At 37.0% G+C, this 18,051-nt stretch overlaps 2 protein-coding genes across 3 annotated transcripts; one reads left to right on the forward strand and one right to left on the reverse strand.

Annotated features, from left to right (window-relative positions):
* Positions 1-803: 803 nt before the first annotated feature.
* On the reverse strand, positions 804-2,249 carry LOC306757172 (ammonium transporter Rh type B-like; the record flags this gene model as incomplete). The annotated part of the gene is made up of 1 exon (XM_079242136.1): positions 804-2,249. The coding sequence occupies one exon, from the start codon at positions 2,247-2,249 to the stop codon at positions 804-806; it is 1,446 nt and encodes a 481-aa protein (XP_079098262.1).
* Positions 2,250-3,868: 1,619 nt separating this feature from the next.
* On the forward strand, positions 3,869-17,868 carry arfgap1 (ADP-ribosylation factor GTPase activating protein 1). Of its 2 annotated transcripts, XM_079242417.1 has the most exons (13): positions 3,869-4,054; positions 6,415-6,483; positions 6,870-6,979; positions 8,297-8,468; positions 9,044-9,144; positions 9,234-9,320; positions 9,429-9,543; positions 9,637-9,693; positions 9,825-9,857; positions 11,480-11,536; positions 12,833-12,892; positions 13,997-14,052; positions 14,166-17,868. In XM_079242417.1, the coding sequence occupies exons 2-13, from the start codon at positions 6,424-6,426 to the stop codon at positions 14,503-14,505; spliced, it is 1,248 nt and encodes a 415-aa protein (XP_079098543.1). In that variant the 5' UTR covers positions 3,869-4,054; positions 6,415-6,423; the 3' UTR covers positions 14,506-17,868. The 2 variants fall into 2 exon arrangements, with proteins under 2 accessions (XP_079098543.1, XP_079098544.1); XM_079242418.1 differs by lacking the exon at positions 11,480-11,536.
* Positions 17,869-18,051: the final 183 nt, after the last annotated feature.

The following is an 18,051-nucleotide window of genomic DNA, read 5'->3' on the forward strand; positions in this document are numbered from 1 at the left end:
CTTCTTCAGCAACTTCTTTCCATTTCAGTTGTGGGCAGTTTGCTCTCACCTTTGAGTGTTAACAACATCCCACTAAAAGCTGTTACTCTTTGTGTGGTCTTCTTTTATATTTGGGTCATCATAACACAATGATGTTTGTTTTCCTTATTTACTTATGTATATTAATAGTGGACTGTCAATGTTGCTTGTTCGTTTTCTTTTAAATAAACCACTAAATACAATAATCTTTTTGCTCTGATTTGCAGAGATCTAATTTCCAAATGTACAATGTATTTAACGGGACCAAAAATACAATACATAACTGCTATTACCTTTATAAAGCACAGAAGTTACCAATTAATTATTCAATTAAATGAAAGTAAGAAGTTTAAATACATCAACTTATTTAATGAAAACAGAAAGGATGATTCACACATGATCTGTATAAAATGTGCATGGATACAATGCATGTAAAATAAAGAAGCATGGGTTTATTAAATCATTTATTCAAAATAGGCTTCTATTTTTCTAATACAATAAAATACTTTGTACCTTTAAAAAAACTCATTCTGTAGCTTTACTTGTCTATTGATAGTTTGCTTTTAAAGTTTCAACTCCAGTAGAGAAAAAAAAACTGCATTTGATAAACAAACTTGAGAAAAATAATTTGTTGAAACCACTAATATTCAGTCTTGTCTCAATTCTACTGCAAACAAAAAGTAAAAATATCAGTACTGATAGGTTTAAATAATAATAATTTAACTCATGCAAAACTGATATTTACATCATCACTAACTTAAGCAATAAAAGCAATGCATGAAGCATCAGACTTTGGTGTTCATTGAACTCATTTTCTCTTTTTCATCACAGCTCATGTCAGTTTTAAGCATCCCTACACTCTCAAAGTCAGAGGGCATATCAAAGAAAATGTCATCATCAAAGCAACCTTCATCTGATGGTGATGCCATGAATGACATCTTCATGACCAGTCCAGTGAGGAGCCCACCAACTGTAGAAGCTGCAATGGTGGAGAAAACAGCTGCAACCTGGTAGAGAGCTTGTTCCTGTGCAGTACGGCCGAGGCCCGGCTTCAGGCCGGGAATCAGCTTTTGCAGCTCCAGCAGTTTCGGATCGCCTTCAGGTGGAGCCCGATGGGAAAAGATCTTGTACATGCTTGGTCCATAGGTCTCCTCAGTGGCTAGTAGGATGGCACAGATCCCTGCTGTGGATGATATCAGACCAGTGAGCCCATGGAGATTGTGAATACCACACTGGTCCTGGATTTTCATGCGTTTCGCCAAAAAGGGCGTCAAGTACTTGTAACCAAAGAAGCAAGCTGTGCAGCCCATGACTCCCAAGGCATATGCAGCTACAGGGGAAATCATCATGTCCACAGAAGCCCCAACAGTCACACCACCTGCCAGAGTCACATTCTGAATATCAGCCATCGTGAGCTTTCCTCTCTTGTTGAACATTGCGGAGAGTGCAAAGGCCGTGATAGTAGACGAGCTTAGACCTATGAAAGTGTGAAGTATTGCTCTGTGCTGATCGTCGCCTTTAAACGTGAGAGCAGAGTTGAATGAAGGCCAGAATACCCAAAGGAAAAGGGTTCCCATTACTGACAGGATGTCAGAGTGATAGCTAGTGATCTCTTTAGCATGTCCATCATTCAGGCGTGGGCGATACAGCACAAATGTCACTCCAAGACCAAAGTAGCACGCAAACAGGTGAATAAGAATAGTGCCACCTGCATCATTGATTCTGATGTATTTCAGTACAGCCCACTCTGTGATAGAAAAAACAGGGATCTCTAGCAAAGCCATGATCAGGAGCTGAACAGGACTGGTCTTTCCAAGCACAGCTCCAAAAGAGATGAGCACCACAGCACAAGCAAACTCTGCATTCAGCAGGTTGATCACACCCAGGTGAATTTTACCATCATAGTAGAACTGGAAGAAACCTTGCACTAGGATTGCCCATTGGATTGCAAACGTTGCTGTTAGAAAGTTGAAAACCATCCCACTGAAGCCGTAGAAGCGGAAGAAGGCCAGCAAGCAACCGAAGCCGATGAAGATCATCACCTGCACGTCAGCAAAGTAGGGGTAGTCACGATACAGCGAGTTGTCCATTGGGTTAGTCTCATTGTTTTGCAGCTTGGCATTGGCATTGTCATCATAAGTGACAAACACAGCATAGAGTGATATCATGACAATCTCCAACACCAATACAAGTGCTGGAAGGCGCAGCTTTAAACTTGTTGATGCAGTCATATTGATGAACGAGTCAAGACAACCCTCAACACAGTCCTTCCCCTTTAGAAGGAACTCTTTTATACCATCCTTTCAGTCAGATAAGAACAGCTAATAGCATTGCTCCTTACCTAATAGAGGACAAAGTTATTTAACAGGGCATCATGTGAGGGAGGAATGTACTTTAATCTCTGAGATTTTCCAGAATAGCTTATCTCTTCTCCTGCTGTTTCTCATCACAGCTCTGTTTGATTTTAAATTTCCTAAAGCAGATTTGATTTAAAGAAATGAGGCTTCAGTCTGTTTTACACAGCACTGAGTACTCACCATTTGTTCATAAGTTAGTGAAACTGCATAATCAATCAGAAATTAATTATTAACTAATATTTAACAATAGACTTTGTAGCCCTGAACTAGAGACAAGGATCATGCACAGTCATCATAAACCATTAATAAGTGCACCCTACAAAATACAAAGGTTGTGAAAAGCTAGAAAAAGACCAGATGTTTTGAATGGGATGATATTTCAACATGCCATGGCAGAAAAAAACATAAGTAAAAAAAAAAAAAATCAAAGTCTACTTCTCTGCTTCATGTGTTGATAATCTCTTGAATACACTTGCTCTTGTCAGACAGTGTCATCAACCAATACGATGAATCAATTCTGCTTTAAAAAGCTTGTTAGAATAGGATGATGACAGTGTAGTTTAGAACAGTATAGAAAAAGGCAAATATCTTAAATTAATAATATAATAATTATTGCAGGGCCGGATTAAAAGTGCACAGGCCTGGGGCCCAGATTGTTCCGGGGCCCCCTTCCCTACCGCAACATTGTGAAAATTGTAAATGAAACAGTGTGAAACAACATTTCTAACATCTCAGCCAATAGCAACACACTGGATACTGTGGTGTAACTATCTGGCTTTTAATGTACATTTTGTTTAATGTCCAAACTGCTGGTGTTTACCCTATGTGGGCCCCTAGAGGGCGTGAGCCCCTGGGCCTGTGCCCATAATGCCCACTGGACAAAGCCTCGATAATATGCATTTTGATTAAAATTCTGATGTACAGATCTGATGTACAGATTAGATCAGTGTTTTTCAAGCTTTTTTTTTTTTTTTTTTTTTTTTTTTTGTAAAGTCCATATTATTAATATAAAGTCCATCTTGTCAGAGCCTCTTGAATAGAAATCAGATAAAGAATTTTATTATCTTTTACTGGGGCCTGTTTGAATGACCACAGAGGTGCTTTTTATACCAATTAGGTGAAATTGGGTAATTTCTCAGGGCAAACCTGATAATCTCTCACAGCACACTAGTGTACCACGGCACTGGATTAGATTTCCAACAGTAAAGCTTATGAACACAGAAACAGGTTTTAAGTTGTGCTACTGTAATTGAAGTTGTGTATGGTAAAAAAAAAAAAAAGTAGAGGAAAAAACGGAGCCTTTCGAGCAAAAAATACTTAAAACAAGGTCAAATTGTCATTCAAACACCCAAAGGAAACATATCTGGTAAAGATATCAGGTCAGTGGGTGGCGGTAATGCAACTTGAAACTGGGTTTTCAGCTTCACTCGCCAATGAAACTTTAAAGAAGAGAAGAAGAGTTTTCCCAGCATGCATTGCATTGCCAACGTATGCAAACAGGAACATGGCTACCGGCTGCTAACATTAGCAATCTTCAAAACACTGCTGTGCGTCTGACAGAGTCTGTGACATTCCGACATCTACTGTGCTCCGTGACAGAAGGAAGGTCTTCGTGGAGTTTATCAGCAGAGCCCACGGACTCTTAAAAACCACTGTATTCATCCGTCAGTCGCAGTCAGGTAACGTTAATGTTTAGCGCCAGCTAAGCTAATGTTAGCATCGCCGCCGGTCGCAGCATTTGGTTAAAATATTCACCTGGCTGTAAACACCACATTTAAGAGGCGATTTTTAAACATTACTCGAGTGAATACTCAACAAAAAGAGTGACATATTGACCGAATATTGTTAAATGTGCCCCGAAGCCTGTATATATCGTGAGCAGTGTTTTCTTTTTCCCCCCACAATGAGCCTTGCCACGACTTCACACGTTGTATCATGACAGTGATTACTCAAAGGACAAGTTAAAGTAATATTAATTTACTATTTAATTGCTGCTATTTCTGTTTAGGACTTGCTTAGAGGTCTTAACAATATAAGATGGTAGTCTATATTAGGAGTTCTCAACCTTTTTGCAATACAGTACCCCTTGTAAAACATTTTTTTCAGCCAACTACCCCCTAACCACTGCATTCGTCAGAGTAAAGTATTTTTAGTTAAGAAAACACATGAAATACAGCACTTTGTCATTTGTGTTTGGTTTATTAAACTTTTGTTTGCATTGTCAAGGCGACAGTGACTGATGGATATGATTTGGCTCATAACAAGTGGGGGTCAATTCAAGTCTGAATGAAATGGTATAAATCTAAATGTAAATTCAGTTTATAAATGTAAACTTACATTTATTGATATACACACACACACACACACACACACACACATATATATATATATATATATATATATATATATATATATATATATATGTATATATATATATGTATATATATATATGTATATATATATATATGTATATGTGTATAAGATTTTTATTTAATGATGTCTTAAAGAAAACAAGTGCCCTCTGGAATGCTTTTAAGTACCCACAGGGGTACACGTACCCCCATTTGAGAAACAGTAGTCTGTATGAAGATTACTACACTGCAGTGATGCTCATGAAGACAAGTAAACATGAAACTGCATGAAAGTTGTGCTCTTTTTCACTGTGTGAATTTCAGATGCGTGGATCTCTGTAAAACATTCCCCCACGCGGTTACTGATCAGTGGAAATTTTCCCCAAAGTCACACTTTTTCTTGTACTTTTCCAGTTGGTTTTTGCTAATGTTTAAACTGCAGCTGAGAGATTTAATTAACTGACCGCTGTTTATCTCAGCCAGATGAGAGTAGCCTGTAGATTTAGGTAAAAATATTTAGGATTTGTACCTTAATCTACAGTTTTTTTTGTTTTTTTTTTTAACAGATTTATTTTATCACTCATCACAGCCTCGTAATTTAGTTCAAAACCTTTGCAAAAATGACCCATGATGTAAAACGTGTGGAGTCGTGTCTTGTATTCTGCAAATGATCCTTGTCATATTTTTATTTTATTTTTGAATGCTGCTTATATACATGTGTTTTTCTTTTTTTTGTCATATAATTTTCTTTCTGTAGTATTGGATTAAATGGGATTGGTCCCATAGTTATATTGTAGATCACATTGATGCTACCAACACCTGCCAGTTTTGATGTGAATCCTTGTTGTGCTTATATGAACATCACATTATTACGGTCAGTGAATAATAACCGTGTTCTTTTTAGCTGTTTAGCTGTGGCAACAATCTAACAGTCCTGCGCCGCACTGCAGTGTGAAAAATGAATGTGCATGATATCTGTTGTTTACAACATTGAGGAAAAAAATCAGGTGGATGTAAAACGCTGTCATAGACTGTATAAAAGATAGTCGAAGCTGTGTTCTGATATTGCCTCCAGTTTATAAACTTGAATTTAGCAAGAATTTTCACTTGTTACTCTTTATTTTTCTTCCTCTTTTCAATTAATGCCAGTGCTACTCTCACAGCTTGGTAGTTTCATCCTGCATCCTATTCTGAACTTCAACACAATTTGTGTGTGTGCCCCATCATCCCTATTCCCTCACTGAGTGCAGCATATACTGTGTCCTATGTATAAACTTTGTTGCTGTGGATTAGGTTTAAAAAAAACATCTCCTTACCAAAAGCTGGTGTTGCAGCTTTTTGGAGCTCCTCATGACTGCAGCTCGCTGATCTTCAACTCTTTGAATGGGAGTTGCAATTAAACTTGAGTAAAGCTTCTTATAGATGATGCAGGACCAGTTCTGCTTTAGTTTACATAACTAAAACTGCAATATCTTTAATTGTTAACCAGGCATTTAAGGTATTAATTAAAAGTCTGAAGTGCTTTCGTTTGATTAAACACTAAGAAATACTTATGTAGAAATCTGAGATTTCAGTATACAAAATGTTAATACCATTTTATTCAGTTTGAGCACAGATTGCTGAAAGAACTTATTTTTTATAATGAAAGATTGTCGTATCAAAGAAGATTTGTGCCATTCCCCTTGCAGTTTGTCATCATGGCGAGTCCAAGGACCAGAAGAGTTCTGAAGGAAGTGAGAACCCAGGATGAAAATAATGTGAGACCTCATGTCAGCTTATTTATGTGGCCTGATATAATTTCACCAGAACCTCATGGCAGAATTCACAATTCAGTGCTGCTTCCTCTGAAAATCCCTGACAAAATGTTTTCTTGATCAAATAAGAGTATTTTTAAGCAAAATTTTTCTGCTTGTGAATCTTGTGTTGGCTTGCATCTATTGGCAGGATCAGGTGTCCTCTAGCCTGTTTTATTCAGGTGGACATACTAGTAAACTAACACTTTCACTTGCATGAAAACAACATTTTGAATGAACTACTTAGCAAAATAGTTTTCAAAGATAGAATGCAAAGTAAAGATTCAAAGTTATATATGACAGTTCATACTGAACAGTCAGTCATTTTCCTATCCCTGTTTGCTTTTCAGCTGTGTTTTGAGTGTGGGGCTTTCAATCCTCAGTGGGTTAGTGTCACATATGGCATTTGGATTTGTCTCGAGTGTTCTGGAAAACACAGAGGACTGGGAGTGCATCTCAGGTAAGGGCTGTGAATCGTAATAATATTTTATCAACAGAGACTCACACAAGATATTTGCTTCTGCTCATCATTTAGCAAATGACATTATGTTTACGTGCATGTTGATGACACACATTTAAAAAACTACAAAAACAGATTGGACATAAATGAGTATGTCTCCCGCCAGTTCATGGCATAGACATCAAAATGATCGATTATTAGCCCATCTGCAATTCATAGATGGATTTAGAATATGTTCCATCCCGCTTTATTTTCCAGTAGCTGAACAACCTAGAGAGGAAGAATTTCTACCATTATATATGGATAAATATTTATGTATGTACAGATACATCTTGATTTCTGCTATTAGAACTGGAAACGGGATAACAGCAACTGATGGCAGTGATTGTTTATTTGGTTTGTCCTGATTATGTTGCATTTACAGTCACTAAACTCTGAATGTGTTTAGATTTGCATTTGAATGTTTTTGGCACAAGAAAAATAATAGAAAATCTGTGTTTTATGTGAGATATAAAGATTTTTGACATTTGTGTAAACTTATTTGTACATATTCAGGGAGTGACGAAAGACTGAAATACTTGAAAATAGGGATGCCCCGATCCACTTTTTTAGAGTTCCAATCCAATACTGATATCTGAAATTTGAATATCTGCCAATATCAATATTTGCTGATACCAAATCTGTTTGTGTGAACATTATTGTGACTATGGTTATTTATGCTGTTATAACTGTGTTAGATTTTATTAAGATTGTAATAAATTACCCGTCCTTTCTGAAGTTACCTCATCAGTACAAATATAACATTACAGATCTAACAATTTTAACAAATTTAGTTTTGATTTGGCACATTTTACCTTAATACAACTATAAATGTGTGGTTTTGAAGCAAAGATCTAGCTTTAGTGTAACAAAAAAATATATCACATTTTAACATTCAAGGCATTTATTTTATTTTATTTTTTAAACATGAACGAAACATGTCATCAAACACATCTGCGCTAGCTTGACTAGTACGGTATCGGTTGTGGTATTGATGCACTTTTATTAATACCAAGTATGAGTACACATGCTTGGTATTGAGCCGATACCAGTATTAGTATCTGTGCATCCCTACTTTAAAACATTTTCATTTTTAAAATTTCATTGTTTCCTTGCAATTTAAGGGAAAATAAATAACAAGCGACATCAACTACTGCCTAAATGCTTACTTTTATTGTCAGTGTTACAAAAAAAAACCCCAAGAATTTTATCATTGGTGTTTTCCTAAAATGTTGCTGTATCCTGATGTGTGATTTGTCTTCTGTTTTCTGGTTGTAGTTTTGTGCGCTCTGTAACTATGGACAAATGGAAAGATATCGAACTGGAGAAGATGAAAGCAGGAGGAAATGGAAAATTCCGCTTGTTCCTTGAACTCCAAGATGATTATGACCCAAACTGGACTTTACAGGAGAAATACAACAGCAAAGCTGCTGCACTCTTTCGGGACAAGGTAGGCTCAAAATCAAATGCTTTAAGTGCCTATATTATCACTGGACTTGCTGGGCTGTAACACAAAACTGAACTCGCAAGTTTTGAAAAATATGCGGCTTAGAGACAACCAGTTTATGTTGCGATAGTGGTGATCTCCGTACAAGCCTGATTAGTTATTCTTAGTGCACACTTTCACAGCTAATGTAGGCTTTTAAACCTGTGTACAACACAAAGACATGCACACTGACACTGCAAGGTCAGTGAGGATTCGGAGGGTGGTTACAAGTTATACCAGTCAGAAGTCTGGACACACATATTTGTTTTGGATGAAAATAAAATTGGTCTGAACTCTGTTTTCTTGCATATTTTTTAGATGTCTCACAATTAGATCTGCAGGGTTCATGATCTTTTTGAAGTACTCTGTTTTTTTTTTTTTTTAGAAATTTATTTATATATTGTTAAGGCTCAGAATCCTCAAAATAATAAAGAGAAACAGGCTGACTTTAAGGTTAAAAATGTGTTTGTATGTCAAGCAGAAGAATGTTAGAATTTCAGCGGTATTTATAAGAATTATGTCTTAATTTGTTGTAACAGGTGGCGACTCTAGCAGAAGGTAAAGAGTGGTCTATTGAGACATCCCCTGCCAGAAACTGGACATCTCCTCAACCTAAGACCAGCCTTTCATCTTCTCATCGGTAAATATGCAGGATGTTTTGAACTCACAAATGCAGTTTGGAATACAGAGCAGTCATCAGAGCATTGAACCCATATTCCTTTGCTTCAGTTCTGGAGGACCTGGTCAGACCTCGGCGAATACTGGCGAGAAAGCTTTTGAAGATTGGTTAAGTGATGATGTAAATTCTTATCAGAGGTGAATTGTTATACGTTCTTCTTTTGTGATGTATAAATGTACTTTTTTTTTAATTTTTTTATTTTTTTTTTTTAAACTTATTGTTATGATTATTTAATGTTTCTTCAGTGGCGGAGGTTATAGTGGGAATCAGGAGAACCGTTATGTTGGCTTTGGCAACACTGTGACCCCGGAGAAGAAAGAGGAAGACTTCCTAAACAACGCCATGTCCTCAATTTATTCAGTAGGTTCCTAGTGCATTGTTTTGTTGGGCTTCCTTCTTCGCCCTCTCCTGCTGAATGCTGTGATTTATTTTATATTTTTCTTCCTCTCCCAGGGCTGGAGCAGTTTCACTGTTGGAGCCAGCAAGTTTGCTTCTATTGCCAAAGATAATGTGAGTTTATTTGAACAAAATACACAAACAAACAAAAAAAAAAAATACTGTTTATGTTTCTATTTGACATTGTTGCATATAAATCACAGCCTATATAAAACTATACAAGTCACTTTTTCCCCCTCATTCAGACAACCAAACTGGCCAACCAAGCAACTTTAAAGGTAAGACTGACCTAGTCCCAGGCAGCTTGTTAAAGTCTGGGTTTAGTTAGTCCTTACTTGAGTGTTCTCTTGCTTTGTGCTTGTTTTATTAGAAAATCTCTTCATATACAAACAAACTCAACTTGTAATAATTGTTTTGCTACTAATATCCCTTTGCCCTCTCTGGATGTAGTTAAGGGGTTACAAAGCTCCCCCTGAACCGGTAAAGCATTTTGTAGGTGCATGGTGCCGTTTTCACGTTATGTTTTTTTTTTTCAACTTATGTTTTACATATTTGTCAAATATATATTTTTATTTATTGTTATTTTACTTTAATTAATTTTGAAAAATTTTGCTGAATGTCATTTTAACATACTTCTGCATGTTCAAACAAAGCATTGCTTGTCTTTGGTCTTTATGAGTTCATGGGTAACTTTTGATGGGTAGCTGTGAATTCTGTTGTGCCATAAGATATATCTGGTGTCGGGGGTCGCTGGGTATTCTTCTTATAACATGGAAATGAGCAAGTGTCCACTCCTTTTTATTCATGAAATGGCTATCTATTCATGCATGGCAGTTGTTGTGGTCAGTACTATTAGAGCTAAAGAGGTGTAATGGTACGTGAACAGTTTACTTCAGTAACACATTTAAAACAACTTTAGGTGATCAAAGTTCTGTTAAAGTTCTACCAATGGCAGTATGATTGACAGTCACTCGGTCATGTGCTTGGAGCTTGTAGTGTTATGGCTGGTTTATACTCGGGTGGTGTCTGCGTCGCCTTGGTTACGCCTTAACCACCGTAGGCTCTGTGTAGGTCTGCAGAAGGTTGATGTGCTCCTCTTCAGGCCTGTTGGGCGTCCTGGCTACCCGAGCAGCTATGCATAAGTACTCCCTTGTGATTGGTCAGAGTGTGATAGTGTTTCCGGATGTTTGGGTCTTGTAGCTGAATGCATAACATATAAATGTTAATGGTTGAATAAAAGCCATTAGCCACTATTGTTGTTCTAAAGCAGGAAATATTGTCTGGAACTAAAACGAACCATCAAAAAAACTTGCACACCGTGGCGTTTACTGGTAGATACCAGCCCTACTGTCGTATGCAGACCCTTCACTCGAGTATAAACACACACCGTGTCAGCTACGCAGGCCTGACTTGTTGAAGATGCCACCTGAGTATAAACCAGCCATAACAGCTTACATGTGCCCAGCCACATTCGGAAAAGCCCTTGTGACTGTCTAGCAGATACACTAAAATGTCAGCATGTATTTATGTAGCCAGTGTTTCAGTGTTGGGCATGCTTCTGTTAATAATGTTCTATTTTATACTGGGAGATAAAACAACATGGCCTGGGGGGAAAGAGCCATATTTAGAGAAAAATCTCCATGATCTTAATGTACTTTTACATAAAGATTTCTTTTTTTTCTAATGAGATCACAGTTGTCCATTAGACATTAATTAAAGCATCTGCAAAAGCTGATGCCAGTTCTCTTCCACCATTACACTCTCTCATGCTTTTTCATTGTGATGGTGAACGCTAATGGTCTCGTCATGCATCTGACGAACAGGCAGCTCAGTTTCTTGCACTACTGTGAATGTTAAACTGTTTCATTTAAGCCAACTCTCCTCTCTGACTTCCAACTAGGCCACTGAGTTAGGACAAACATTAAATGAGAATGTTATCAAACCTACCCAAGAAAAGGTAACATTGATGTTTGAAGTTGTTGATTTGGTGGTGGGATGCAGTGCTTTAGAGAGGGGAAAAAAAAACAGCTTCAGATGTGAATGTGCTATTTTCTCCACTGCTTGGTGTGCCGCTTTATCTGCTCTACGCCAGCTTGCCTTAAACGACAAAATCCTGTTTTCAAAGGAACTTTAAAAGAAAATCTGGATCTTTGCTTCTCCCAGTCAGTGACCCAAGCAGGAGTAGCATCCAGCTGTGAGCTGTTTATCTGAGGACATGAGTGAGTCTGTGTGAACCATCAGCACAGTCGCTGGATAAAGCTGTAAGAATATTAAACATTTTTAGAGGAATTTTCTTATTTCAAGCCTTGTTTCAAATACTCTTTCCGTTGGGGATGGTTTTGAAAGATCTGCATCATTTCCATATTTGCTTTGACTAGCAGGGAAATTAATTGTATTTGAACTAGCAACTACATTCATTTGGCTTGGTGCACTGAAATCTGCTCAAATGACCAGAATTTAGCCTCAACATGTTTTTCAAACCTCCCTTTTTAAACAACAAAATCCAGATATTAGACAGAGATAATATATATATATTTTAAAATTATTTTTAATCAAACTATGCAGCTGAAACAGAAATGTCTTATTAGGGTGCTTCTTACTTTGTGGGATTGTCTTACTGTGTTCTGTAAAGACAAAATGACACAACCAGAAGCTCCTTACTGGAAAACAGACGGCCTTTGCTATGGGTATGTGTTTATGTCAATGAAAGCTTTGTTTCATGTGTTACCTCACTGTTTCACCCCCCCCCCCCCCCCCCCCCCCCCCCCCACCCCCCAGAGGTAGTGGGGAGTGTTTTCTACATGAATGCTTCCACATAACAGCTTTACCGTTTGACTGCTAAGTGAGCAGCAGCTGGATGTGTCTTTTAATGCGATTGTGTAAGAACGTCATTTTTTAAAATCTAAATACAGAAGGAATCTCTTTGAATTTATGCTTCTGATTACAGTAAGACAATCTAACTCCCAATGCTGTATGAGGGTTTATTTTATGAAAAGGGCAGTGATTGGAATGGGCAAAGTCTTTTGTCTTTTAATGTAGCTGGCGTTACTGACTTAAGGTTTCTGAAGTAGTTTGCATGCTTTATCAGCCTTTTTACTGTCTCACTTTTTGCCTTGTTAATTACTCGTGCTATTAACAATCTACACACGTCACCTATCCAAAATCTCTAATTCACTCCATAATCTGTGTAACAAACACAGTTTGAACAGATTCTTGTTTTTCCAAGTTTTTAATGCTAATTTGGCTCATTCAGGTGAAAGATGGCAAATTGCTAGATGAAATGGCAGTCAGCATCACTGGGCTGGCAAACAAGGTAGGATGGGCAGATCTCTGCCACTCTGTACTGATGCAAAACCAGTCTCCTGAATGAAGATCACTGAATACTGATGAAGCTTCACCTGAGCAACAAACACTGTACAGTGAATAGTTTAAGCCTCTAAGGAGACTGGGTTTGCAGTGTCCATATATGTTCAAACAAAGCTAATTAAAAATGTGATCTTTTGTTTTTCTTGCTGCCATCATTACTTTGGTGGTGAGTACACAGTTGACAGTTGTTAAAATGTAAACTTGATAATTCCTTTTTTTCTGTTTATTTTTTTTTTAATTATTATTGTCTCATAGTTAAGTATGTGTTTGCCATTTTGTGGTGTAGCGATTTTTTTTTTTTTCTTTTTATACCTGTATTCTGTATACATGTTGTGGCTTCATGTTTTCTTCAATGCACCATGAAAAGCTGCACAGAACTGCTGTTTACTACCCAACAAATGTCTACTGCAACACTGTGCTGTGAATGAAAGATGCCTTGCAGTCCAGTAGACTGCAGCAGAACCAAAACCTGCTATAAAAGTAGAATTAGTAATCAGCTATATACGTTTTTTTTTTATTATTATTTATTTGTTTTGTAGTCATAGAAATTCTAATTATTGGAAGCCATTGTGATCAAAGTAAATATCTAGTATGAAATGACAGATTTTATATTGTCATACCAACCATGACTGAAACATGAGTAGAGACACTGAAATAATTTGCTAAATGCATTAAAATGATTCTGAACAGAGTAAAAATCCCAATAAAAAGTTACACATGGCATATTCAAAGACTTTTAGGGATACATGTTGTATGACAGGGCAAAAGCAGCAGTGTTGTGTCAATTTCAGTATAGTCAGTAGATTTACCTCTTTATATATTCTTTTTCTTGCAAAGCTCTAGTCAGGGATTGGAGAACTTTTGGATGCAGTATGAGTTATTTAAATTAGATTAGCAGGCCTTTTTATTTATTTACTCTTGTTATATTTTATAGATGTCATTGCTGATCATTTGTACAAATCATCTTTTTTATTTTCCAGTTTAGCTTTCTCCATTTCTGTGTTTTTATTGTCACATTGCTTAAAATACCACTTGTTATGCTGTCCTGTAGGTTCAGGGAGCTGGTGCAAAGCTGACGAACATGTTCTCTGGAAAACCGGAAGATGGGTAATAAAACAAGTTCATACAAATGATACAAAATTTTTACATCAAAAATCTCACGCAGTACAGGAAGTAATGTGACTATTTGAGTCTCTTTTTATGATTCCTGCTTTTCTCAGGTCTGGTGGAGAAAGCTACCAGAACATGGATGCCACTGAGGGATATCAGGGCAGTTCTAGCCAGCCTGTGTCAAGGGACTTCTGGGATACCTTTGGCAGCAACAGCTCCTTGAAAGAGAAGAAATCTCCCAGCAGTGACAGCTGGACCATTGCAGATAACTCTGCTAAGAAGAGCTCTGACAGCTGGGACATTTGGGGCTCTGAAGGAGCATCCAACAACAAACACAGCACAGAGGAGAGCTGGGAGGCCTGGGATAACAACTGGGAGAACGCGGATGGTAAGACGAAGAAGAGTCCTACAAAACCAGCTGAAGAAGCCTGGGATAATGCAGAGTGGTAGTGACCACACACACACAAACATACATCTCCTCCTACCCCCACCCCACTCTGACCTTTCCTCCCTCTGTTCATCTTACTGGCACTTTCAGGAAGAGAGTTGTCAGCTTCTTTTCTGTTTATGCATTTAGAATGAATATATTATTTCCCCAAGAATCAATGTATGAAACCCAGAGATGAGTTAAACTCATTAAAATTATATACTTACAAAAAAAGAAACAAAACAAAAAACATTAAATTCCAGAGCTGTATTTTACAAACAAGAATAATTCATGTAAATGAGATAAAAACCTGGATTCCCAATATATGATACTCTTAAAGGTGAATAAACCAGTGTTGTAAGTTTATATTTGATTTAATCAATGTGGTGAATAAATATGATGCATGGAAGAGAAAATCTGACACTGTAAATATTAATGACTGTAAATAGGAGTAACTCTAATCGCTCATATTTTTGTGTTTATTCAGATTAGGCCCCGAGATGTTTTGCACGTTTTTTTGTAAAATTCATTGATGAGAAGCATTTTTGACAGACTAACGTCCATTCCATCCACAGTGTTCAGTAAAATAACTAAAAAGGAAAAAATAGTCATTGTAACATTGTGTATTAATTAAACTCTGTGGATATGTAAAATAAAAAATCTATCATGTGACTAAATGGCCTTCATATAATGTAATTTAGTTATTTTTGTGACATTTGTCTGGTATAATGTGTCAAGCTGTAAAAAGAGAGGACACTGTGGGATTCTTGGGAGTGTGTTTAGCCCTAATTTATTGCTGCCACTTTACAGCAAAAATCAATAACCACAAATACTTTGGACTGTACAGTCATTATTGAACATAACTATGAATTCACTGCCAAAACATCATGCAGTTATTGATCTCATTCTACCCCTTAAAACTATATAAAGAGCGTTTTGTTTCCATCCATTGCTGAAGCCAGTGTGTTTAATAACACACCTCAGCTTGGTGTGGCGTGATTGGCTGATGGTGGACTGGTGAAAGCCCACTGCTGTAAAGGAAAACCAGTACAGTTTATTTCCATTAGTTATATTATTTTCTCATTTTGGGAACCAAAACTGCATGTAAAAATCTGATTAATGGCACAGCACCTTGTAAAACAAATACTGCAACATCTTTATGCACACACGTTTATAGTTTAATAGTTGTGATTCTTTTGACTGGCTGATTTTACCTCCATTTTCATCATCTTTATGCAATGACAGGCGAAAAGCTGCATCTCCCCACATGTTTATACAGAGCTCTGAAGCAAAACGTAAATAAAAATTGTTCTTTGTCCGAAAAAACAAGCTACGGTGTAGCAGAGGAATTTATTGCAAAGTGGTGTGTTTGTTTCACTTTAACTGTCTGAACTGAATTGAAGTTAAATGTGGTTTGCTTTAAAGGGAAACTCGACCAAGACGATCTTTTTGACAAACGGGTTTTCTCAAACATGGTTCATAGTACTGAACAATTTGCAGTTTGCAGTTTTCTTTTCAGACACAGTGGAGTTTTAAATAATTCATCTCTATATATTATTTATACAACTAATTATAGATAAAAATACACAATTTCTTGTTTAATGCATTGTATGTACTGTATTGAGCGTGTATCATGATCTGGAGGCAGATTGGGAGTGTAGACTACAGAAGGCCAAACAGCTGATCTATGAGCCTGCACCTCTTATCCTTCATCTCATATGAGGTTCTTGTAAAGCATGTCAATTCCACCATGGTCACTGGTGTCGCGCATGTCTTCACACTCGGATTAACATCTAAATTGAAGGTTGATATCAATGAGGCTCATTATGCGCTGACTACTTAGACGGTCACTGCTCTAAAACGCTTGTTATAAATTAATTTAATCCACCTCCAGTGGTGCATCCTTCAGTTTTAATAGCAGCTTCCCTCGTCCTGTTTTGGATGGGGATGTGTTATGAAACCTCAATGTTAACGTAGGAATGTAATCAATATGAAACGTGGTATTTATGTCATTTTTTTGAGATGTCAGTAATTCAGCCCAGTTTTGGAACGTCTCTGTAACCCTGAAAGAGTTGCTGTTTTGTGTCACCCTCTGATGAAATGTGTGTTTTCAAAAATGATGCAACCAAGTCAAACGCAAGCTGAACACCATTAAATAAATTACAACCTGAGGTTTGGCTTTGGTTTTAAACATCAAACTGTTTTAAAATATTTTATGAATAACATAAAGAAGCAGTGTTATTGAGGTTGATTTGCTTCTGATTCTCTGAGCCTTGTTGCCTGCCAACATTGGTCAGTAGTTGGTTAAAAACTGCTTATAAAGCAGTTCTGTATAAACACTTGGTTGTTAAAACTCTTGTTAGGTCTCAAGATTGGTTAAAAATAGCACGGTGCTTTCAGGGGTTTTAATAAGTGAAGAATAAATCCTGGAAACTTTATTCCACACCCATTTTTTTTCTACCTCCAATAAGTCGAGTTTACTGCCTGGTTTTCATTGAGCTTTTTTTTTCTTTTTCATCAGTCGGTATTGTTTTGATGAAGACTTTGTTTCCACTGTTTTTTTCTTTTTCTTTTCTTGTGGCTCATTTTATGTGCTTGCTAAAAAAAAAAGTGCAAGAACAAGATGTTAAACGTTTCCAGTGGTTTGTATTTTCAGTGACAGTTCTGCCAGAACCATCACTCCTGTAACATTTGTCTTGCTGAACTACTGCTGTTGTGTTCATGTATAGTCAAGTCAAGTGTTAAAAGCCTTAAACAGCTTTGTTTGTTCTGTTTTTGAAGATGTTAGTTTGCTTGTGTCTCATGCAGTCAGGTGTACATGTCACTAAATGATCGCTGAAGATATCTAATGCAACAACTGTTCTTTTAAGGCTTTACAGTGTTTTTTTTTCTTTCAAATTTTATGCTGACAAGACACAAAACAAATTGTTATAAAATGAAAGGAAGGCGTTTTGTTGTATGTCTCCATTCTTAAGAGACATAGTTAAGCAGACATTTGTCTGAAACATGTAGGGGGTGAAAAAAAAAAGCTGTTTTTATACATCTAATAGGTGTTACTGGTGTACTTGATTCATGGACAAACTGCAAAATGTGTCACCTAATGAAACTAAATTGCCTTGAGAATAAATTATTTTAGAGAAAAATTTTTGCATTTGTTGCCACTTTATCGGATTTAATTTAAAACTTTCCCAGTGGCATTTGGGAAGGGGAACATTTCGATTTGTCCATGAAACAGCCAGAAATACCATTTTTGGTGTCATGCATGATGTGTAACGTGGAGCATAATACATGCAGTTCTTTCCTCCAGTGAGTTGAAGTGCAGTTGTGTGCTTGACCCTTGAAGTTTCACCAGCAGCCATCCTATGAGACGAGCCTGTGATGCTGATCCCACTGTGGCTGTGGATGTTATTTTCCTGTACACATGGTTTCTGTGGAAAATAAAGATCTGTGTGCAGAGTCATTTGTTTGCTACTTAATTATCAGTAGGAAACTTGAGCACTAGCACAGCATTGATACTGAAAATAAAGTATTAAAATATGTGAAGCCCTAAGGTGGAAACATGCATGAAA

Source organism: Telmatherina bonti (genome assembly GCF_933228915.1).
Source record: "Telmatherina bonti genome assembly, chromosome: 6".
Taxonomy (NCBI): Eukaryota; Metazoa; Chordata; class Actinopteri; order Atheriniformes; family Telmatherinidae; genus Telmatherina; species Telmatherina bonti.

Excerpts from the sequence above, each read along its gene's own strand:
- arfgap1 (XM_079242417.1), top strand. The coding sequence starts at position 6,424 with ATGGCGAGTCCAAGGACCAGAAGAGTTCTGAAGGAAGTGAGAACCCAG. Across the intron at positions 6,484-6,869 it reads GAACCCAGGATGAAAATAAT|CTGTGTTTTGAGTGTGGGGC; the intron begins GTGAGACCTCAT and ends TTTGCTTTTCAG. Across the intron at positions 9,858-11,479 it reads CCAACCAAGCAACTTTAAAG|GCCACTGAGTTAGGACAAAC; the intron begins GTAAGACTGACC and ends ACTTCCAACTAG.